This window comes from Monodelphis domestica, chromosome 2 (genome assembly GCF_027887165.1).
Source record: "Monodelphis domestica isolate mMonDom1 chromosome 2, mMonDom1.pri, whole genome shotgun sequence".
Taxonomy (NCBI): domain Eukaryota; kingdom Metazoa; phylum Chordata; class Mammalia; order Didelphimorphia; family Didelphidae; genus Monodelphis; species Monodelphis domestica.
The window spans coordinates 172,088,463-172,112,905 of NC_077228.1; the positions used below are offsets into that span (position 1 = coordinate 172,088,463).

At 42.2% G+C, this 24,443-nt stretch overlaps 1 protein-coding gene across 1 annotated transcript in view; it reads left to right on the top strand.

Moving 5' to 3' along the window:
• Positions 1-24,443, top strand: part of KCNN3 (potassium calcium-activated channel subfamily N member 3) — a 316,818-nt gene that overhangs the window by 92,246 nt on the left and 200,129 nt on the right. The window contains exon 2 of the mRNA XM_056816328.1: positions 20,791-20,886. Within this exon, the coding sequence (XP_056672306.1) occupies positions 20,791-20,886 (96 nt within the window). The remainder of the gene's footprint in view (positions 1-20,790; positions 20,887-24,443) is intronic.

Genomic DNA, 24,443 nt, shown 5'->3' on the forward strand with positions numbered 1-24,443 from the left:
GGAAACATTTGTCATTCCTGTATTTCACAGGCTGTGGAGGCAGGAGGGAGTGAGAGCCACCCTGGGGAGACTGGAGCACTGGATGGGAGAGTGCCAGAGCCTCCCAAGGCTTTAGAATGATCTCATTCCTGTTTGGGTGCAAGGCTGTCCTCCAGAGACCCATGATGGCCTTTGGGAAGGGGGGGGATCCTTTCTGCTCAGCTCTTGCTCTTTCAAGATTTGGTTGGCCTAAAATGTGGCCAATCTTTGACTAAAGTTGTCTACTCTAGGGTCCCAGCGTGATCTGCACATGAACTGCAAGTGGCTCATGGGAGATCATGTGACCAGAGCAAGATCTGCCAGTCTGACCAATCAGGAAAGGGGACAGGGAACTGACAGACTCATGTAGTTGAAGGATCTTCCTAGCTAAGTTCATTGAATTCTATCACCAAAGAGGAGCTGGGTTTCTAAGTAAGGGATTTGAGGGAACACAGCACTTTTGCATGGAGGGTCTGGAAGAATTCATAGGACCATGGATTTGGAGCTGACCTTTGAGGCCATTTAGTTCAACCTCTTCATTTTGCAGATAAAGGACCTGAGGTCCCGATAGGTTAAGTGATTTACCTAAGTTCACATCCATAGTAAGTGACAGAGAAGATTGGAACCCAGGTCCTCTGACTCGATTTCCATCTTTGGAAGGGCATGAATATATATACATATATAAGTATATAAGTATATATATATATATTGGGGGGGACAGATTGAAACAATTTTTCACTTTATTTTTTTCAGGAGTTTCTTTTTTTGCATTTTAAATTTTTATTATTTAAAAAATATTTTCCCATGTTTCCATGATTCATTTTCTTTCCCTCTCCTCTTCCCTTCCCCCTCCCAGAACCGACAAGCAATTCCACTGGGTTGTACAAATGTTATCACTTGATACCTATTTCCATATTATTCATTTTTGCAATTGAACAATCTTTTAAAACTATTTGCCATTTGCCTTTGCCGTTACAACAGCCTTAAAAAAACAAAAACAAAATCTTAACTTCTGTCTTGGTATCAATTCTGAGACAGAAGAGAGGCAAAGGCAAGGTAATGGGGGTTAAGTGACTTGCCCAGGGTCACAAAACTAGAAAGTGTCTGAGACCAGATTCAAACCTGAGACCTCCTGATTCCAGGTCTGGCATCCTATCCACTGTGCTACCTACTTGTCCCTACAGCAGCCTTTTAATTAATTTTAAGTTAATGAATTAATTAAATCCAGCTCTTCCTGTATCCAATTTCTCCTCTTTCCACTTAGCTACCAAACTGCCATTCATAAAGTAGAAATCTAAGTATGTCAGTTCTTTGCTCAAGAAGCTTCATTGGCTCCCTAAAGTCTCCAGGATAAAAGACAAATTTCACAATCTGGCTCCAGCCTATTTTCCCCTTCCCTGTGTCCCCTCCCTGCCTATTCAGTACCCCAGTCAAACTGCCCTACTTTCTGTTCCCTGTCTACGACCTGGCTTAGACCACCCCCATGCCTCGAATGCTTCCATTCTTCATCTCTACTGCAAGGAACCCCCTAGCTCCCTTAAAGGCTCAGCTCACATACTGCATCCTCTGCAAGACTTCTTCAGGTTCCATCTCTCATTATCCTATATTGGTTTTGTAGGCATCTCAAATTTACTTATACACACAGGTCATAGTGAACCCCCAAACTGGCCTCCCCATATAAGCTCCTTCTCAAGGGTAGAGATTATCCTTTTGTCTTTGCATCCCTCAATTCCCACAGTTGTCGTTTGTCATTCAGTCATTTCAGTTGGGTCTGATTCTTTGTGACTCATTTTGGCACTGAAGGGGTTTGCCATTTCCTTTTGTGACTCATTTCACAGATAAGGAAACTGAGGCAAACAGGTTCAGTGACTTGTCCAGGGCCATACGGTCTAAGGAAGTGCCTCACTAAGATGAGTCTTCCTGATGCCAGGCTGGGTGCTGCCTTTGAGTGCCTGACCTGTAAGATAACTCTTAATAAATGCTGGTGGATGGATCGCTAGAAGGATGGAAGAAAGGAGAGCAGGGCAGAAGCTCTCTGGCCCAGATCTCCGTATGTGCATTTTGTTGCTCCTGTTCTGGGGAACTTAAGTTTCCATCCAGCCAGGACTGAAGGCTTAGGACATTGCCTGGAGGTTTCAGCATCCCTAGAGGTCATTGAAGTGGTAGCTCCGGGAGCGCCTGTTGACTTTGCTGCCAACTAGCCTTCGCATCACATCATGACTTCCAGTTTACATCATGACTTATCATTTCAGATCATTGATTTACAGTCGGAAGTGACCCCTGAGGTCAGCAAGTCGAGTCTTTTCCATTTTGGTGTGGTTTGGACATTTCAGTCGTGTCTGTCTCTTCATGACCCCATTTGGGGTTCTCTTGGTAGAGATCCTGCCATTTTCTTCTCCGGACAATTTATAGATGAGGAAACAGAGGCAAATAGAGTGAAGTGACTTGCCTGGGGTCACACAACCAGTTATTATCTGAGGCCAGTTTTGAACTTGGGTTTTCCTGACTCCAGGTCCAGTACTCTATCCACTTTTTGCCACCTATCTGCCCTCTTCCTCTCTCCATTTTACAGATGAAGAAACTGAGGACTAGATGGGTTAAGTAGCATGTCCGTGGTCTACTGGCAACACCTACTAGGGCTGGGATTTGAACCCCAGGCAGGTCACTTCTTTATGCCTCAATCCCTTCATCTGCCAAGTGAGGAAGCTGTATGACTTGATCCTTACCTGAGCTCCCAGGGCTGAGATTCTAGAATAGGTCGAGGACGGGTTCACTTCTAGCCTTTACTTGTGGCTTTAAGTGTCTGTTGGGGGTCATTTATCCTCCTGCATCGGAAGAAGTGGTTTCATGCAGTTCCTTGTAGGATCTGGGACGGGGGATCAGAAAGGGTGAAAACAAAGTGGTTCAAGTCAAGTTGCGCAGAAAGCTCGTTGCATGTATTTCAAACATTCACAAATACAGGGGTGGGCTTTGGAAGCAGCATCCCAGAACTGGCAAAGACCTCGGGGGCCATCTCGTCCAAGCCCTACGGACCCGCGGCAGGAAGCCCTCCTCCCTCTCCTAGAAGAAAGCCAGTGATGGGGAGCTCATTCCCTCTAAGGCAGCTCACTCCATTTGGGGCCACGGGTCCTTAAGAGGTTCAAACCTGCCTCTCTACATCTCTTGCCCACAGGTCTAGCTCTGTCTTCTAAGGCCAAGTAGGGGTGTGTGTGTGTGTGTGTGTGTGTGTGTGTGTGTGTGTGTGTGTGTGTAAAAGGCAGGACTGGACTTTTTTTCCTTGTGGTTTCTGAGTAGGTAAAGAAACACATGCCTGCTGTATGTAACCCTGCTCCAAGCTGAACCAGCATCCCTCAGTGACTGCCTTTGTGCCGCCTTCCTATAAAGGGGTGTGGGATGGGGGGCAGGATCACAAGAGTTTGGGCCCCCCTCCTACCCCATCCTCCGCTTCTGAGGGCAGGATCCTGGAGGCCCGTTTCTCCTTCCAGATGGGTCAGGTTCGGTTCACTTGGTAGGAGACTCAGAAGCTCTGCCCCCACTAACAGCCCGTCACCATCTTTGCCAGTTTCCGAATCGAGATGGGAATATCATTTATGTGCCAAGAGGCTGTTAGGAATTCACAATCTACCACAGCCCCTTCCCTTAGCAAAGGAGACCGTGTCCTTAGCTGGAAGTTGTTTGTGTCTTTCAGGAGCCTTGAAAGGAGGGACGGATTCTCTCATGCTGAACTTCAAATTCCATGACAACAGAGGGGAGCTGATCAAGGGGAAGCAGAGAACGGAGGGGGTGGGGTGGGGATGGAAATAGAAGGGAAGCCAGAAGATGGAGAGGCAGGTATGAGGAGAGAAGAGGAGGCAGAGGCAGTGTGGCAAGAGGGCTGAACTGGGAGGCACCGGGCAAGGTCGGAGATCTGCCTTTGCCACTGGGTGCCCGTGGGTGCTAGACTTTTCTGTAAATGAGGATGGGACTAGCTGAGGTCTTAGGTCCCTTCTAGTCCTAAATCTATGGTCTTATAAAGGATCTCATATATGTAAAGGAAGCATCAGGATAGAAAAGGAAGCAGAAGGGGCTGCTAAGAAACTCAGTAGATAGAGTGCCAGCTTTGGAGATAGGAGGTCCTGAGTTAAAATCTGGCCTCAGACACTTCCTAGCTGTGTGACCCTAGGCAAGTCACCTACCCATCATTGCTTAGCCCTTACCATTCTTCTGCCTTCGAACCAATATACAGTATTAATCCTTAGATGGAAGGGAAGGAAGAAACAAAGAAAGAAAAAGGAAGGAAGGAAAGAAAGAAAGAAACAAAGAAAGAAAGAAAGGGAGGGAGGAAGGGAGGAAGAAAGAGAAAGAGAAAAAGAAAGAAAAGGAAAATAGGAAGGAAGGAAGGAAGAAAGGAAAGAGAAAAAAGAAAAGGAAGAAGAACATGGAGAGGAGGGGGATGGAGAAAGATAAACAAAATCAATCAATAAACAACTATCTATTTAAGTGTCTTGGCACTGGTCTATGCACCAGGAACACACAGTTAGGAACAAAACAGCTCCTACCCTCAAAAACCTTACATTCTATTGAGTGAAACATACATATTTTAGTTGTTTAGTTGTTTCAGTCACATCCGACTTTGTGACCCCATTTGGGGTTTTCTTGGCAAAGATACTGGAGTGGCTGCCATTTTCTTCTCTCTCTCTCTCTCTCTCTCTCTCTCTCTCTCTCTCTCTCTCTCTCTCTCTCTCTCTCTCTCTCTGTCTCTCTCTCTCTGTCTCTCTCTCTCTGTCTCTCTCTCTCTCTGTGTCTCTCTCTCTGTGTCTCTCTCTCTCTGTCTCTCTCTCTCTCTCTCCTTCTGTTCTAGAATCAATACTAAGAACCAGTTCCAAGCAGCAAGGACTAGGCAGTTGGGGTTATAACTTGCTCAGGATCAAATAGTCAAGAAGTGTCTGAGACCAGATCTAAATCCAGGACTTCCTGCCTTCAGATCTGGCGCTTTATCCACTGAGTCACATAGCTGCTTCTATTTGCATCTCCTTTTCCAATTTATTTTACAGATCAGGAACTGAAACAGAAAAGGTGAAATGACTTGCCCAGAGTCACACAGCTAGTGCATGTCTGAGATTGCATTTGAACTCAGGAAGATAAGTCTTCCTGACTCCAGGTGCAGCAGTCTATCCACTGGACCACCTCACTGCCCCAATTATAAAATAAAGGCAAGTAGTTTTGGAAGGAGAAGCATGTGCTGCTAGGGGTGCAAGTGGGGGATTGAGCTCTCTTTGGATGGCTGTGCTTGAATTGAGTTTTAGAGGAAGTTACAGAGTCTATGACAGAGAAATGAGAAGAGTTTCTTGTTTGGGGGATGGTCTGGGCAAAGGAAAGGAGAGGGGAAATGAGGGCAAGCAGATGAAAAGTGGAGGGGATGAACACAATAGTGTATAAAATGGAAAATATACAAAGGCAGATGGAGGAAATTTGGGATATTTTCATATTTAGGTAGGAGAATTTCTTGAATGACCCTTTTCTCTCTCTCATGGAGAGTATTGCCAAGCTTAAGAGCCATACCATATGGAAAATAGTTTCTTCCTGAACCTTCTGATGGCATAAAAAAAAAAAAACACCTTACTTTCTTTCTCAGAATCCATACTAAATATGGATTCTTAAGGTAGAAGAGTACTAAGGGCTAGGCAATGGAGTTTAAATGACTTACCCAGGGTCACACTGCTAGTAAGGATCTCCTGACTCCAGGCTTGGCACTCTATCCACTGTGCTATTTAGCAGCCCTGCTAGTTGCTTGTATTACATATCAGCAGCAGCAGCAGCAGCATCATTGTTATCATCATAACTAACATTTCATTATAGCACCTACTATGTGCCAGGCACTGTGCAAAGTGCTTTACAGTTATTATTCCATCTGAGCCTCACAACAACCCTGGAAAGCAGGTGCTATTATTATTCACATTTTGCAGATGAGAAATCTGAGACAAACAAGGTTAAGTGACTTGTCCAGGATCACACAGCCAGTAAGTGTCTGAAACTGGATTTGAACTCAGACCTTCTTGACCCCAAGCTCATTATTCTATCCATTACTCTATCAGCTCCAACTTAACTATTTTCTCTAGTGATGCTTCAAAGGCAGGTTACCCTGAAACTACCCACCATATTCCCCTTCCTTTTGGTGAGTAATGGTATTTTGAGCAGCCATAATGAAATATTCTCCTGCCTCTCTTGACTTCATTAGCTTTTGTTTAGAAATCCAGGTTTGCCTATTAGCGATGACTCACTTTCTGTCCATCATCTGATGACTCCATCTTCCAATTCCCCCTCCACCTTCTGCTTCCATGTCCTAAATCCCCTCAGTCATCTTCCATCTCTTTTCATGAGATCTGAAGGCTTCCTGCTATTTATTTTCTGAGTGACCTCAGCAAAGTCTTTGCCTCTCTGGGCCAGATTCTTCATTGCTGAAATGAAAGGCATGGATGAGGTGCTCTCCAGTGTTGTTTCTGGTTCTCAGTCTTAGGATATTTAAAGCACTCATCACTCCCTTTGCCATAATGTTTATCCGTTATATTCCCTCCTGTCAACTTGATGAGGCTGGGACAGCATAGAGCTGAGATGCCTCCACCTTGGGGAGCCTCTTGTCTCCTGACTCCAACCTGATATGGTCTCTTTCCCTGCATCCCCCTCTGAGTAATGCATTCCTGCCCAGAACTCCCTCTAAGGAGTTGCCTAGGCTAGCTCTGCTCACTTACATCTCCGTTACACTCTTGAATTCCCAGACTTTTACCCCTAGATACCTCCTTTCACCCCCTCTGCTTTTCAGCTCCCTTTATGGGTTGTCTTCTATTAGAATGCAAGTTCCTTGAGGGGAAGCACTGTCTTTCTTTTTGCTTTCATTTGTATTCCCAGCACTTAGTACAATGCTTGGCACATAAGCACTTAATAAAGTCTTTCTCTACTGTCTGTCTGCTGTCTCTGTCTGTCTGTCCGCCCATCCAACTATCTGTCTGTCTCTATCTGATGGTAGCTATCTATCTTTCTGTGTCTGTCTGCCAATCTATCTTATCTATCTATCTATTTATCTATCTATCCATTTATCTATCATTTATCTATCTAATCTGTCTATATTCTGCCTATTCATCTATCTATCTATCCATCCATCCATCCATCCATCCATCCATCTATCCATCTATCTATCTATCCATTTATCTATAATTTATCTATCTAATCTGTCTATATTCTGCCTATTCATCTATCTATCTATGCATCCATCTGTCCATCCATCTATCCATCCATCTATCTATCTATCTATCCATTTATCTATAATTTATCTATCTAATCTGTCTATATTCTGCCTATTCATCTATCTATCTATCCATCCATCTGTCCATCCATCTATCCATCCATCTATCTATCTATCTATCTATCCATTTATCTATAATTTATCTATCTAATCTGTCTATATTCTGCCTATTCATCTATCTATCCATCCATCCATCCATCCATCTATCCATCTATCTATCTATCCATTTATCTATAATTTATCTATCTAATCTGTCTATATTCTGCCTATTCATCTATCTATCTATCCATCCATCTGTCCATCCATCTATCCATCCATCTATCTATCTATCTATCCATTTATCTATAATTTATCTATCGAATCTGTCTATATTCTGCCTATTCATCTATCTATCCATCCATCATCTATCATCTATCCATCTAATCTATCCATCCATCTGTCCATCCATCTATCCATTTATCTATAATTTATCTATCTAATCTATCTGTCTATATTCTGCCTATTCATCTATCTATCCATCCATCATCCATCATCTATCTATCTAATCTATCCATCCATCCGTCCATTCATCTATCCATCTATCTATCTATCTATCTATCTATCTATCTATCTATCTATCTATCTATCTATCTATCTATCATCCATCTATCTCTCCGTCTATCTATCTATCTATCTATCTATCTATCTATCTATCTATCTATCTATCTATCTATCCATCTATCTATCTATCTATCTATCTATCTATCTATCTATCTATCTATCTATCTATCTATCTACCTGTCTGTCTGTCTGTCTATCTATCTGTCTATCTATCTATCTTTTAGTCCAATTTAGGGTAAGCTTTGGGCTTTGTAAAAAGCAATGACATAAGTGTTTGTATCAATTTCTTATATTTTGCACTGGGATGATGGCAAAGACCACACATAGTATAATGGAAAGGGGGCTGGATCTAGAGTTGAAGGGACTGGGTTTGACTCCTAGCTCTGATGCTTACTACTTGTATGACTTATCTTCTGCCTTCTCTATTTTCTTCCTTTTCTTTCTGTCTCTTTCTGTTTCTATCCTCATTTCCCTCCTCTCTATCTTTTGTTTCCTCTTCTATTTTCATTCCTCCTATGTTCATATCCTGTCTTACTAATTGTGTGACCTTAGGCAAATCACTTAATTTTTCTGGATCTCAGTTTCCATACCTGTAAAATGGATGACATTAGAGGTGTTAAATTTGGCCTGCTTCAAGAAGCCCAGCAAAATTCCTGGTGGAGTTTAAACTAGATTAAAATATTACTGGGAACTGTCTTACAAAATCAACAAAAAATGCAATACACTATAGATAATGTTAATTTATGGTTTTCTAGATCAATATGTAACATTAGGGACCTATTTCTATTTAAGTGTGACACTAGTAGCGTAAATGCCCTCTATTGTTCCTTCTAGCTCTAAAATCTATGATCCTATGAAGCCCAACAATTATATGGAAGCTATGAGCAAATACCTCCCTTTTTTCCCTACTATCAACAATTACATCTAGTAGTAGCAGCTAGGTGGCACAGCAGATAGATCACCAGCCCTGGAGAGGGGGAAGACTTGAGTTCAAATGTGACTGCAGACACTTCTTAACTGTGTGACCCTGGGCAAGTCTCTTAACCCCAGTTACCTTGCTCTTGCTGCTCTTCTGTGTCAGAGTTGAGACTAAGTCAGAAGGTAAGGGTTTTAAAAAAACTGCATGATGAAGACTTTGGAGATATCAACTGCTGGAGAATTTGTGCTGAGAAGCTGCTCTTTATTCACAGTGCAATTCTCATGAGACATTGGCTTTCTAAGGAAAGGAATGTCCTCATCAGAGAACAACTACCTTGGAGAAATTCTTGAATAGCATGTTTAGAGAGGGGACTGGCTGGGAGGAAGAATGCAACACCCTAGGCAAGAAGAGGCCAGGACCTGAGGGAGGGGTGGGAGTCGGAGTTGGGAATTAAGCTAGGAGAGCTCCAGCAGAAGTAGGGGGGCAGCTAGGTGTTCCAGTGGTTAAGAGAATCTTTTCTGAAGTCAGGAAGACTCAACTTCCTGAGTTCAAATCTGGCCTCAGACACTTCCTAGCTGTGTGACCTTGGGCAAGGCATTTTATCACCCTGTTACCCTCAGTTTCCTCATCTGTCAAATGAGCTAGAGAAGGAAGTGGCAAACCATTCCAGTATTTTTTCCAAGAAAACCCCAAATGGGTTTTGGACATGACTAAAAATGACAACAGCAGCAGCAGAGGTTGAATGAACAAGACTTGGCAACTGAATGAATGTGGGTGAGTGTCCGAGAGATCTCCAGTAGCCATTTGAGTTCTAGAGGAGGCTGGTCAACACAGGGAAACTACTACTGGGATGTCCCTAGACCAGCTGTCCAGGGTTTGGTGGTAGGATGGAGAGAGACAATGTATTCCAAACTACAATATAAAATTCACTTTAACACATATTTCTGAGTAACTTTAAAAAAACCCTTACTTCATTAGGATCCATTCTAAGACTGAAGAGTGGTAAAGTTAGGTAAATGGGGTTAAATGACTTGTCCAGAGTCTCATAGCCAGGAAACGTCTGAGGTCAGATTTGAACCCAGATCCTTTTCAATCCAGATCTGGTGCTCTATCCACTGTGCTACCTCACTGTCCCACAAGTCACTTATTGTATGCAGAGAACTGTGGTAGGTATTGGTAGTGTTACAGAGGGTAGATGGCATCATCCTTGCTCTTACAGAGCTTCTGGTCTAGTGGGGGATAAGACATACAGAGAAATACACACACACACACACACACACACACACACACACACACACACACACACACACCACTACTACTAGCTGGTATTTCTAGTACTGTAAGGTTCACAAAGTTCTTTACAGCTATCATTTCACTGGATTCTCACAACAACCCTATTGTGAGGTTTGATCCCACTTAACGGATTTGGGTGACTCAAAGAATCTCAGAGTCACAAAGGTCAAAAGAAACAGAAATGGGATTTGAACTCAGGTTTCTCATGACTATAAGTATCTCTCTCTCTCTCTCTCTCTCTCTCTCTCTCTCTCTCTCTCTCTCTCTCTCTCTCTCTCTCTCTCTTTCTTTCTCTTTAAACCCTTACTTTCCATCTTGGAATCAATACTGTTTATTGGTTCCAAGGCAGAAGAGCAGTAAGGGCTCGGCAATGAGGATTAAGGGACTTGCCCAGGGTCACACGGCTAGGAAGTGTCTAAGGCCACATGTGAACAAAGGACCTCCAGTCTCTGGGCCTGGCTCTCAATCCATTGAGCCAGCTAACTCCCCCCCCCTCCCCCGCCATTTTTTATCACCCATTTTTGGCTTTGAAGAAAAATTTAAGCAGGCCTGGAGTTGGGAAGACCTGGGTTCAAATTTGGACTCACATAGTTAGCTGTGTGACCTTGGGCAAGTTATTTGACCCTGATTGCCTAGCCCGTGTATCTCTTCTGTCTTAGAACTGATATTAAGATAGAAGGGAAAGGTTAAAAAGAAGATAAATTTTAGAAGGCTATTTAAACAGAGAACTATATGAGAGCTAAGGCAGTGGTGGAGGTGGGATATGGGGTGAAGGGTAGAGAAGGGTATCACCATGCTGCAAACAGGAATGGGATGTAAGGATATCCTCTTCTTAGCTAGTGATGTGACCTTGTAAATATTTGGCAGCTGCCAGCAGAACTGTCTTCAGACAAGTGTCCTCTGCCAAATCCACCTGTCTTGTCTTTGTGGCCCAAGGGCAAGTATCCTTGGCCAAGGGCTCTGGGTTCTATTTTTTTTGTCCTCTATTGTGTCTGGAGTCTTCCTGGAATGAAATCTATCTTGGTTATATGGTGAATGGCAACTTGCTCCAATGGCCCCATGTCCTAAAGGAAAGAAGTTCTCCATCCTTTTATTATTAATGATAGTTCACAATTATATAACGTTTTATAGTTATAGAGTACTCTATCCATGATGGCCCTGTGAGATAGAGATTGTGTGAACATTTTATACCCATTTTACAGATAAAGGAAACTAAGATTCAGAGTGGTGAACTGATACAGGACTAGTAAATAAGTGGAGAAAGGACTTGCCATAGCAGAAGGATTTTGTTCAGGAAGATTTAGGTTCTAATCTTACCTCATATACTTACTATGACCCTGGGTAAGTTACTTAACATCTCTGAGCTTTGGCTTTTTCATTCATAAAATGAGATAGAAGTGCCATCACAAGGTTGCTTTGAGGATCATATGAATTATTGCATGTAAAGTGCTATAAAATATAAGCTATCATCACCACTAACACCTTCTCCTTCTCCTTTTCCTCCTCCCCTTCTTCCTTCTCCTCCTCCTCCTCCTCCTTCTCTTCTTCCTCCTCTTCCCCTTCTGCTTCCTTCTTCTTTCTCCTCTTCTTCTCTTTCTCCTTTTCTTCCTCCCTCTATTCCTTTTCTTCCTTCTTTTCCTCCTTGGTTCAAAACCGTTGACAATTATTACTAGTATGACTTGGTTACTTAACTTCCTCTGACCTCATTCTCATTGCAAATAAAATCAAGAGGTTGGACTTGGTGGATTTGAAGTTCCTTCTTGATTTTTGATGCTATGGTTGTGTGTGTGTGTGAGAGAGAGAGAGACAGAGAGAGACAGAGAGACAGAGACAAGACAGAGAGAGACAGAGACAGAGACAGAGATAGAGACAGAGGAGACAGAGAGACAGAGAGTTGGAGAGAGTTGACCAAAGAAAGGAATAGAGAATAGAGAAGAAAGGGAAAATGGGAAAAGGATAGAAGAAGAGAAATGATGTCAGATCTCATTTATTTGCAAAAGTGTTGGTTGGATTTGAGGAAAGGAAGCATGCATTACAGATAAGTAACAAGGAGAAAGACAGTGCTACTTGGCAGTGAATAAGGGGCTGGTTTAATTTGCATAGCATTAATTAGCAAGAGTGTCTAATTAGGACATCCATTCCAGAGCCATAATATTCTGCTGATGCTGAATATCAATCAATTTTGGAGTCTTCCCATGAAATTGAGGGGAAAATATTAAATTATTAAAAGAAAGTAGTTGAGAATCAATTTCCCAAGTTGTATCCACCAGAACGCAGGGAAATCTTGCAGGGGAATTAGATGCCAAAGTGAGTTAACATTGACTTTTGGCTTTTTCTGCTGATCCCATTGGACATTTCTGGTCTCAGGAAATCACAACAGACCTGCCCCAATACCTCCAAATACAACAATCAATCAACTAGCATTTAGCAAATGATTATACTGTTCCCAGCAGGGTTGCTAAGCATTGAGGATGCAAAGGCAAGAAGGAACTGCCATTACACACACACACACACAAACACACACACACACACACACACACACACAAATGCACAGAAATACCACAGATCCACACATGAAAACAAACATGCATTTTTACACATACATTCTCACATAAAGGGTGTCACCTCTATTATCATGCACATTGAATCAAGTGCAGTTACTCAATAGGTGGTTTCATATGCACTCAGAATAATAACTATAACAAAAGTGTTTATATAGTGCTTTGAGATTTGCAAAGCATTTACAGATATTTCACTTAAGACTCAGTAGCCCGTGAGCTGATGCTGTCCTTATCCCCATTATGCAGATAAGAAAAGTGATCTCTAAATTTATAACCCAGGATGCCCCATTGTGGCACAGAGGTGAACCTGAGGGTTATGCCAGCTAGTTATGCCGTTTCAGGTCTAACCAAGGAGGAGAAGCTTTGACGATGAGCCCTGTGTTGGATTTAGTGTCTAAGGTCTGGGCTAGCTAAGCCCCTTATCAACAGCTTTGCAGCAAAAGATCATAAATTTTCCAACACAGCAACTCTCAAAGAGCCAAGAAGTATTTGAGTGGAAAGTGTATCCACACCAAAGAAATTACCAAGTCTTGGATGCACACACACGTACACACACACACTGCTTTGATGCATTCTAAAGCAGGGAGTGCACAGCATCTTTATTCTGGCTATTGTTTGATGTCGGTACCCTTTGTCAGCAGTACAATTTTCTTGGGGCCCCCAAAACCTTCTGAATCTCAGGGAAGGGAGGAAGAAAGTCAGTCATTTAGTCAAGCAAGCATCATTTCAGCACATGCCACATGCCAGGCACTATGTATGGCACCGGGAATACCAAGATACAAATGAGACTGTCCCTGCCCTTTTGAGGCTTAGAGTCTAGTCAAGAAAACCCGAGTTTAAAACCTATCTTATATACTATGTGACCCTGGGCAAATCACTGAACCTCTCTCAGCCTTAGTCTTCTCATCTGTAAAATGGGGATAAAAATAGTACCTACCTCATAGGCTTGGGAGAATCAAATAAGATAATAAGTATCTGTACTTCATAAATCATAAAGAATTATATAAATGTAGCTCTTTCATTTTAACAGGAAAGGAACATAGACACATGCACAAATGTACATAAGTATATACAAAATACATATAAAGCAGATTCCAAGTCATCTTGGAGGGGAAGGCACTGGCAGCTGTGTGTGCGCACGTGTGTACCTAGTCTCATTGCTGGGTTTTTTTTTAAACACTTACCTTCCATCTTAGAATCAATACTGTGTATAGGTTCCAAGGCAGAAGAGTGGTAAGGGCTAGGCAATGGGGGTGAAATGACTTGCCCAGGGTCACACAGCTGGGAAGTGTCTGAGTCCAGATTTGAGCCCAGGATCTCCCCTGTCTCTGGGCCTGGCTCTCAATCCACTGAGCCACCCAGCTGCCCCCTCATTGCTAGTTAATAGGGATGCATTCTGAGGCATCTAAGTGGTGCAGTGGATAAAGTGCTAGAGCAAAAATCAGTAAGATCTGAGTTCAAATCTAACCTTGAACCTGAACTTCCTAACTATGGGACTCCGAGCAAGTCACTGAATCCTGTTGGCCTCAGTTTCCTCCTCTGTAAAATGCATTGGAGAAGGAAATGGCAAACCACTCCAGTCACTTTGCCAAGAAAACTCCCAATGGGGTCATGAAGAGGTACTAGCTGTGTGAGCCTAAGCAAGTCATTGAACTACTGTCTGCCTCAGTTTCCTCATCTATAAAATAGAGATAATAACAGCAACTCCCTTCCAGAGTTCTGAGGAGAAAATGAGATAATATTTGTAAAGCATTTTACAGATCTTACGGCACCTATAAGAGCTAGCTAATAATAACAACAATATAAAGCGTGGATGGAGTTCATAGAAGGTACAGGCACCTTCCTTGCTCAATGCTGTGATTTCTATCTAGTTCCTCTGAAGGGTTATAGATGGTTTTTCTCTTTTTCGCTTTTGTTTTCAAATGATAAAACACATTGGAAGCTTTGGAGCCTCTGGGAAGATCTACTGTAATCATTATAATTCTAGCCTTCCCTCTGTAAACTCTGATGCTGGATGGCACAGCAATTTATAGAGTTGGATCAGAAACCAAAGTCCATCACTTTCTGCCAAAGCCCCAGAGGCGAGAGGAAACGGAGGAGAGCACATTGTTTGAGGGGCAAATGAGGTGTGCAGCAGGCCTGTGCGGGTGGACTCGGGGCGCCTGGATGCAGGGACAGATGGCCTGATGTGGGCTGGTGTCAGTGGCTGGGTGCCAGCTTCGGTTCCCATCTACTTCTACAGCAGCTGTCAAATCTGGACAGTGCCTTGTTAGATCCAGTTTGGGGGCTGCCACTCCAAATTCTTAATGACATCTCCTGTGGCCTCCAAACAGCTGAATGTTAGACAGTTAACAAACACTTAGAAAGTGATCGCTGTTTGTCGGTCTCTGCTCTAAGTGGTAAAGGAAATAGGGTTGGAGCTCTTGAGTTAGTGGGAAAGACCTTGGATTTAGAGAGAGAAGACATGAGTTCTGGTCTTGCTCCTGAGACTTACCATTCTGTGACCTTGGGCAAGTCACCTAACTTTTCTGAGACTCAGTATCCTTAGCTACAAAATGAAGCTATCTCATGAGTGTCTAACATCTACTTTAGAGGCGTTGGATAGCTGTCAAACAAGCTGGAGAAGGAAATGGCAAACCACGACAGTATCTCTGCCAAGAAAATCTCCAAATGGGGTCAAGTCACTTAACCTTGTTTGCCTCAGTTTCCTCATCTGTTAAACGAGCTAGAAACAGAAATGGAAAACCACTCTAGAATCTTTGCCAAGAAAATCCCAAATGTGGTAACAACGTGTCAGAAATGACTGAACAAGATGTCCCCAAGCCACCAGAATGGAATTACGAAGGAAGACTGGAGATCCAGCCTTCCCCACCTCTGGCCTTGGAAGACCAATGGAATTTCCAAGACTTTTCCCAACAAGGGGCTCCTCACTTCATTCACACTTAACTTCCTGCCTCCTCTGATAAGAACAAAACAAAATTACCCCATGAAATGTGGAATCCCTGGGTCTAGAGAAGGAAGGGACTTTAGAGGCCAGCTAGTTCAACTTCCCTCACTTTACAGCTGAGGCAGCTAAGGCCCAGAGTGGGGAATGGGGCTTGTTCAAGGCCACACAGCTGAGGAATGATATAAGCAGGATTCATATCCTGCATTCAGCCAGCCTTCCTCTGAAAGAGGTCAGTGCTGAGCTCTGTTGTTCTTAAAAATGATTGAAATCAAATGAGAAGTAATTCCTGGATGTGTCTGCCTTTGAATACTTATTGCTGTACCAGTGAAAAATGTTAAATGAAAAAACAAAACAAAACATTCTCTGAGAGGGCAATTAGATAGCTCAGTGGATAGAGAGTCAGGCCTAGAGATGAGAGGTCCTGGGTTCAAATCTGGCCTCAGATAATTCCTAGTTCTATGACCTTAGGTTGACACTTAACCCCCATTGCCTAGTTCTGCTCTTCTGCCTTAGAACCAATACACAGTATTGATTCTAAGATGGAAGGTAAGGTTTTAAAAAACAAAAAGAGCTATTAAATGTGCTTGTTATTGTTATTGAGGTGCGTCCCACTCTTGCATTTTCCTTCTCCAGCTCATTTTGCAGATGAAGAAACTGAGGCTAATGAGGTTCAGACACTTACCCAGGGTCACATAGCCGGTCAATGTTTGAGGCCAGATTTGATCTTAGGAAGACAAACAGGGTTCATTGACTTACGTGGGGTTATATAGCTGGTAAGTGTCTGAGGCCAGATTTGAACTTAGGAAGATGAGTCTTCCTGACTCCAGGCCTGGTTCTCTATCCATGCTGGCCCCAAATGAGACTAGTGTTGGTTTGTCTTGGATACCTCCCTTTCCTTTGCCTCCTATGCAGTTTTTCTGTCCTTTCTCTTAGATCTGTCCCTTTCCGTTCCCTATCGCTACCCTCCTGACCCTTCAGGTCCTTAGGGCCTCTCACCTGGCTTTTTGTAAGTCTCCTTAGAGCTCACATGGTGTCTTATTCATACCTCTTTATCCATTGAAATTCTCTTTTATCCTTCAATAATTCAGAAGATTCTAGGGAGGGATGGGGAATCTATCCCCTCTAACAGTACAGACTTCTCCATTCCTCTTCCTAGGGTTACTGTAGCCTAGAAAAATTAAACACCCTGAGGCCTACCTTGTGATGAAGAGCATTTCCAGACTTAAGTCCAGTGGTTCTCACTTGACAGATATACAGGCTGCCTCAAAGTTTTTCTCACTGGGGAGGATCAGCCAGAGCTTGTACTCCTCTGGCCTAACCTTTGAGAACCAGAGACATTGAAGTGGGAAGATAATCCTGGCCATATCCTGTGGCCAGCAAAGGAGTGGGTGGTAGCTCTGATATACAACCGGGGTCTTTCCAAGGCACCTCATTACAGATCCACATTGCTACAAGGTGCAGGAGGAGGCCTTTGGTGGAAAACTCTATTTTATATTATTGTTATTTGTACACATCTTAGTTTTCTTAGTAGACTGTAAGCTCCTTGAGAGCAGGCATGATGTATTTTTTTAACCCTTATCTTCTTTCTTGGAATCCAATTCTATATACTAGTTCCAAGGCAGAAGGGCAGTAAGGGCTAGGCAATGGGGGTTAAGTAATTTGCTCAGTATTATATAGCAAAGAAGTTTCTGAAGCTAAATTTGAACCCAGGACCTTCCATCTCTAGGTCTGTAGGCTTTTTTTTTTAATATCTTTTTTTGTATTGGTTGCAAGACAGAAGAGGGGTAAGGGCTGGGAAAAGAGGGTTAAGTGACTTGCCCAGGGTCACACAGCTAGGATAGGCATTATATCTTAACCATCTTTCTATTTTCCTGAGTGTTTTTTTACTTGTAGAAGGCTATGTTTAAGTGTTAGTTGAGGGAATGAAGGAATAAACGAAGACTAGGCAGGTTTCAGTGCCTTTTCCCTGGTGGATTAGGGGAGAGACTAGAAGATGACTGAGATGACTTCCAGTCTTATGAGCTCATTTGTTATTTCCCAGTTGGGATCTAGTTGAAGACAGTTTTGAATGTTCCCCGGCTTACCCTGTTGGGGGAGCTGACATTTAACAGAGAATTCTACTAGTTCCGTGTCAATCCTAGTCATCAAAAAATTTACAGATTTCCAGCTCAGGAAGGATCAAGAAGCTGGGCCTTCACTAGGGAAGGATGACTGGGATTTCTCTCCAGGGCACCTAATTTAGAGGGCCTGGACAGGACCTGAAGGCCTTCAGCACCTTGTTAGCAAGAATGATAGGAAGCTACTCAGGAATGGGCTGAAGTGAGTACTTTTCTGGCCCTTCCTTGCTTCCTACCCCTTCACCTTCTGGCAACTGTCTTCCCTAAAGCAAGTGGCCCAAAGCTCTGCACTCACCTATGGGTTAATGCAGTTTCTTCCTCGCTGTCTGGGGCCATGCTCAAGCCCCCAGCACTATTTCTGCTCCATGCCCCAGGCACAAACATTTTTAGTTATGGCTCTGCCAAGAAGCCCAGAAAATCAATTCTAATTTTTATCGAACAAAAAGCCTTTCTATTTCAATCTTTCACTCAGCATTCAATAATACTTATTAAACTGTCACTGTATGCACAGGCTCTGCTGGTCAGGGAAGGGCAGAGTCAAGGTTTAGTTAAGATATGGAACTCAGTAAGCCAGTGTCCTCTGTCCTGATCCATCTTTTTTTATTTTAAAATTCATTTAAATCTATTGTTTTTATTTTAGTATTTTATTAAATATTATTTAATTTAGGGGGCAGCTGGGTGACTCAGTGGATTGAGAGCCAGGCCTAGAGAAAGGAGGCCCTAGGTTCAAATTTGACCTCAGACACTTCCCAGCTGTGTGACCCTGAGCAAGTCACTTAACCCCCATTGCCTAGCCCTTACAGCTCTTTTGCCTTGGAACCAATACATGATTTTGATTCTAAGACAGAAGATAAGGGTTCTTCAAAAATTATTTAACTTAAATATGATTTAATTTAAATTTTAAAATATTTACTTAATATTTAATAATTAATAAAATAATTTAATTTAAATATTATTTAATTTAAAATATTTTATTTCTTTTGTTTTATTTATATTTGTATTGGTTTATTATTATTTTTATTACATGCTATATTTTATATTACTATTTTAAAATGTTTTATTTAATATTTTATGTTTTAAAATCTATTATTTTAATAGCATTTAATAAGAAATTATTTTTATCATTAGAACACAAATTATTCAGTTTGAAATATTAAAATTTATTTTCAAAATAAAAAATGCTTTAAAATCATCTTAAGTCATTTCAATGGATTAAAAATGATGTGTGTGAGTGTGTCTTTAATGGCATACCATGGAGAATACGGGCAAAATTATAATCTCTAGGGCATGAAGAATGCTCCCAGAGACTTCACTGACCCAGAATATTTGCCCTGTCTCTGATCAGGGTGGAGTCATTTAAGTGAGAAGATAATTGTGGTCCTGGTCAGAAAAAGAGGGAGTAAAAGCTCTGACAGAAAACCTTTACCCTATTTCACAAAAAAGCTAGGCAAGATGATGACCTCTCTCCATGTCTTCTTTACTCTGTCTTCTGAAAAGGTTGAAATAGTCAAATGTCAGGCAATTTTTGCCCCCAAAGGGCTTTAAGTGGTGACAGGAAAAGGGGGAAAATATGAACCATGTCCCTAAACTCCTCCCCATAAACCAGTGAAGTTCCCCAGAAGCATCTAGAGTCCTATAACAAGAAAATCATGGTCATTCCTAGCTTAGCATCTCTGGAATCCTTCCCCAGCTCATTCCCCTTAGAAGTCGTGTGAGTTTTCTAGGTTAGCAGTTCTCTAAGTGTGGTCCAAGGAGCCCTGAGACCCTTTCAGGGAAGGGACTTGAACCCAAGTCTTTCTGACTCCAGAAGTTACAAGTCTGCGGGGAAGGTACTATTATTTTTCTCATTATTATAGATGGGGAACCTGAGGCTGAGAGAGGTCAAGTGATTTGCCAGGTAGCTGGTAAGTAGTCTTGGGCAGGATTTGAACTCCGGGGACAGCTAAGTGGAACAGTGGATAGAGCACTGGGCTTAGAGTCAATAAAATTAATCTTCCTGAGTTCAAATTTGGCCTCAGACACTTACTAGCTGGGTGACCCTGGACAAGTCACTTAACCCTGTTTGCCTCAGTTTCCTCAGCTGTAATATGAACCGAAGAAGGAAATGACAAACCACTCCAGGATCTTTGCCAAGAAAACCCCAAATGAGGTCACAAAGAGTTATACATGACTGAAAATGACTAAACAGGAACAAAATCTTCCATCCTCCAAGCCCAACACTTTATCCACTTTCCCACCTACGTATCTTAATGAATTAATGACAGTTTATAAAAGAGAGAGTTTTTATTTTGGTTCCCAGGGGGCAGGGGATGTTCCCTACCTCCCACTCCAGAGACATAGTGGATAAGACCAGAGCAAAGGAGTTGAGGTCAGAATGCTGACGAGGAGACATGGTCCAACTTCCCCCTTTAGGTGGCCTCTGGTTTTTTGTTTGTTTGTTTTGCTATTAGAATTCTAATCTTCTTGTCTACCAAATGCTGCCCATTTTGCTCTGCTCTTCTTACTCACAAGACTTTCCTTTGAGCCATAGGTTAGAAGTGAAGACAGGGTGGTATATAATGGAAATTTGGTTTAGAGGACTCAAGTTCAAATCCTGTCTCTGCTACTTGCTACCTATGTGACTTTGACAAAATTATTCAACCTGTCTATGCTTCTGTTTCCTCATCTGTAAAAATGAAAGGAGTTAGATTTAATAGCCTGTAAGACCCTTTTCGAAGGGTCTCAAATTCGAAGATCTTATGAAAGCAGGTTTTAGGAAGTAATAGGCTATTTTCAAAAAGTTCCAAAGTCATTCCTATATTTTAGAGCCTTCTGAAATATCATACTCCTCTGGGCACCTGGTGTGCAGTCAGAAGACTTTGTACAACTCTGCCTTACTTAAATCCAATTTATGCATAAGTCAAAAGACACCACCAGTGATGTCATTTTGATCCTCTTCAAGTACAAAGGACAATAACCAACCTGCCCCTCTTATCCTGGAGTAAAGTAAGATTGTTCCTTCCACCTTACCTGGCTTCTCTCATCTTCTAATTCTCTCTTTCATTTTTCCCTTTCAGGATTCCATGTTTTCTTTGGCCCTGAAATGCCTTATCAGTTTGTCCACCATCATCCTTCTGGGTTTGATCATCGCCTACCATACACGGGAAGTCCAGGTAGGCATCTTTTCCTCCCATCAGTTTTCATTCTAAACTGCCGAAGTCATTGGTACAATCCTTATTTTCTGCTGGGACAATCTTTTCTCAGTAGGAAATCCTTCTGAGTCATGTACCTTTTGGAGGTGAGGTTCTTGGTGCCTTCCCTCATATCCACCCAGAATCTGACCCCCAAAAACATGAGGGAATTTTCATCTCCTTGTGGACCTGAGCACAGTTTTGCTGAAATCCTTCTTTGAGGATTCCAGAGACCAATTTCTTGGCTGATACTTAATGAACAAGTTGTCAGCTTGAAAGGAGGTCTCCAGTGGAATGCCCCAAGGATCTATGCTTGCCTAATGTTTAGCACTTTTATCCATTCCATGGATAAAGATATATGGCATGATCATCAGATCTGTACCTGAGGGACAAAGTCAGGATTCAAAAGATCCTGAGAGGCCAGAACACTGGGTCGAAGCAAATAATCTGTATTTGAAATTTAATAACTAATACAAAGTCTGAACATTTGGGTTCAAAAACAATTCAAATTCATAAATTCAAATGGTATGTATGTGTGTATGTGTGTGCATGGGAGGTTTAGATAGTAGCTTGACTAAGAAAGATCTGGGGGTTTTAGTAGACCACCAAATGAGTCTGACAGAGCTGCCAAGAAAATTATTGCCATCTTAGGGTATTATCAGAGGTATGGCATTCAGCCTTAGAATGGCCTTAGGGCCAGCTGGAATACTGGGTACCAGTCTAAGAAGGCCATGGATAAGATGGAGGGTCTAGAATTCATGCCCTCTGAGCAGAAGTTTAAGGAACTAAGGTTTAGACTTATGAAAAGAAGACTTGGGAAGAGGAGGAAAGGAGAGGGGGATTATAGCTTTCTTCAGGTATTTGAAGGGATTTGCTTTGTTCTGCCTGGCCCCAAATGGCAGAACTAGGGGCAGAGGGTGGATATTTCAAAGAGGTCTATTTAGGTTTGCCTCTGGAAAAAGCAAGAATAAAGCTCTCCAGGAGTGGAATGGGAGCCTCTGGAGTTAAGTGCATTCCCCCATCCCCAGAAGGCTTCAGAGACCAGAGAACCACTTGCCTCCTGAGTTGGAGAGAGAACTCTTGGTCAGGTAGGACTTGGACCAGTTGACCACTGAAGGTCCTTCTCACTCTAAGCTGCTTCTGCGATGGCATGATATGATGCTATAGCAATAATAGGATTTGGGATGGGGGGGGGGGGTTGGAGGAGGCAGAGCAGAATGGAGATTACCATGCCCTGCTGCTACTTTCACCAAACTCCCTTGGATGAAGTCCAAGATGGATCTGTCTTGTATTGAATCCCAGAATAAGTTTACAGAGGATTACTCTAGGAAGCCCTTATATCTTCTGGCAAGGGCTGTTTTCTGATCAGGACAAATGTCTTGTGAGGGGGAGAACTTCTGCTGCTCACGAGGGACTTGGCAACCAGGAGGAACATTGGTGGGAACTTAAAAACTCTCGCCATCCTGGGTTGCTTGGATATGAAGATCATTTCTCCTGGGCTTTGGGTTCAGGAGGAAAGCAGAGGGAATAAGCTGGCCAGGTCTGCTGTGGAAGTAGAGTGGAGCTACCCAGGATAACCTGGATCCTCTGGCTAATAGAAGGCAATGACCAAGCTCATCTCTGAAGCCCCAAAGTATGTGTGTATACCTACATTCTTACCTACATACACACATGCATACACCCACCTACGAGGAGAGAGAGCATTCCAGGCACGGAGAACAGCTAGTACAATGACATGGAATGAATGAATGAATGAATGAATGAGTGAGTGAGTGAGTGAGTGAGTGAAAAAGTATTTAAGGGCTTTCTGGGTCCTGTGCTAAATGCTGGGGATCAGAGATGTATGTGGGATATAAGGGACAGCAGGAAAGACAGTTGTCTACATTCAAGAGTGTAGATATGGGTAATGTGTAATAAGGCTGGGATGAGGTTCTGAAGGACTTTAAATCTCAAATAGAAAAGGGTATGTATTTGTATACTTGTGTGTATACACACATGTGTAAATGCACACACGTATATAAAACTTTGTATGTGTAAATATGTATACACGTGTATAAGTGCATAAATATATGTATAGAGAAAAGTGTTTCTATGTATATACACATATACAAATATATCTACCCCTTCCACCTACACATATATACATATGCACATTTTTTCATATACACATGTCTATGTAAAATAATATAATCTATAATATAAAATAATGGGAATAAATAATTTACTCTAAATAAAATAATGGGAAGGAACCATTGGATTCTGTTGCCTGGGGAGAATCTCGTCCAACCATCTCCCCTTTAGGGGATACAGCACTTTAGGAAGGTCACTTTGGTAGAGATGGGGAGGCTGTATTGGAGTGGGGAGAGGCTTGAGTATGGGAGGCCAAGTAGGAGGCCATTGTCAGAGTCTAGGAGCCTTGGCTATGGGAGTGGAAAGGAGACAAATGTTAGGGAGGCAGAAAAGAGAAGGTTTGGGTAACTGAGTGGATGGGGAGTGAAAGAGAGAGAGAGAAGGTCCTGAAGAATAAATACATCCAGTTCTGTCTAAGTTGGATGACTAGAAGGATGTTGGTGCCCTCCATTGAAATAAGGGAGCTTGGAACAGGGAGTGGGTTTGGAGATAAGATGAGTCCTGCTTTGGATATGTGGAGTTTGAGATGCCTGAGGAATGTTTGTTGTGGCTGGGTGGGACTTTCCCTTGGCAAAATGGCATATTTGAATAATACAGGCAGAGAAAAGGCAGAATATATGTCAAAAATACTGCTGTCAGGGGACAGCTAGGTGGCTCAACCAGGCCTAAAGATGGGAGATCCTGAGTTCAAATCTAACCCCAGACACTTCCTAGCTATATGATCCTAGACAATTTACCTAACTTCCATTGCCTATCATTTACTGCTCTTCTGCCTTGGCTCTGTTACACAGTACTGATTCTAAGACAGAAAATAAAAGTTGTTTGTATTTTTTTTAAATACTGCTTGTGGTAAACTCATTTAGTTTATTGTATTGAGAAGTGGTAGGTGGTATGATGTAATAAACAGTAAGAGCATTGAATGTAGAGTCAGAAGCCTTGGATTCAAATTTTCCCTGCGTTAATCTGGGTAATTCCTTTCATTTCTTTGGACTGTAAAAATTCACTCCAGTAAAATTAAGGGGTAGAGTAGAAGATCTTCAAAGTGCCTTCCAACCAAAGGTGTGTTGGTAAATGGTTAATAATTGGCTACTGAAGAAAATGCATTACATACTTTTTAGTTTAATCTACATTCTTAAATGTTTCTTCATTACTTTCTTAAGTCTAGACAGTCAATAAAATAATAATTCAAAACCTGATTTGTAGCATTGGTCATTTTTGAAGGTGTGTTATTTCTCACACTGCAAATTTAACGATCGACTTACTAATCAGCTTGAGCTGGCTACATCACAACCCTGATCTAACTTGAAATCTATAAGTTCTAGGCTATCTTTTGTGGCTAGATGTCTGATTGGCAACACTCCTCTCTGCACCTCACCCCATTTTGCTGTGACCAAATCTATTTTTTTCTT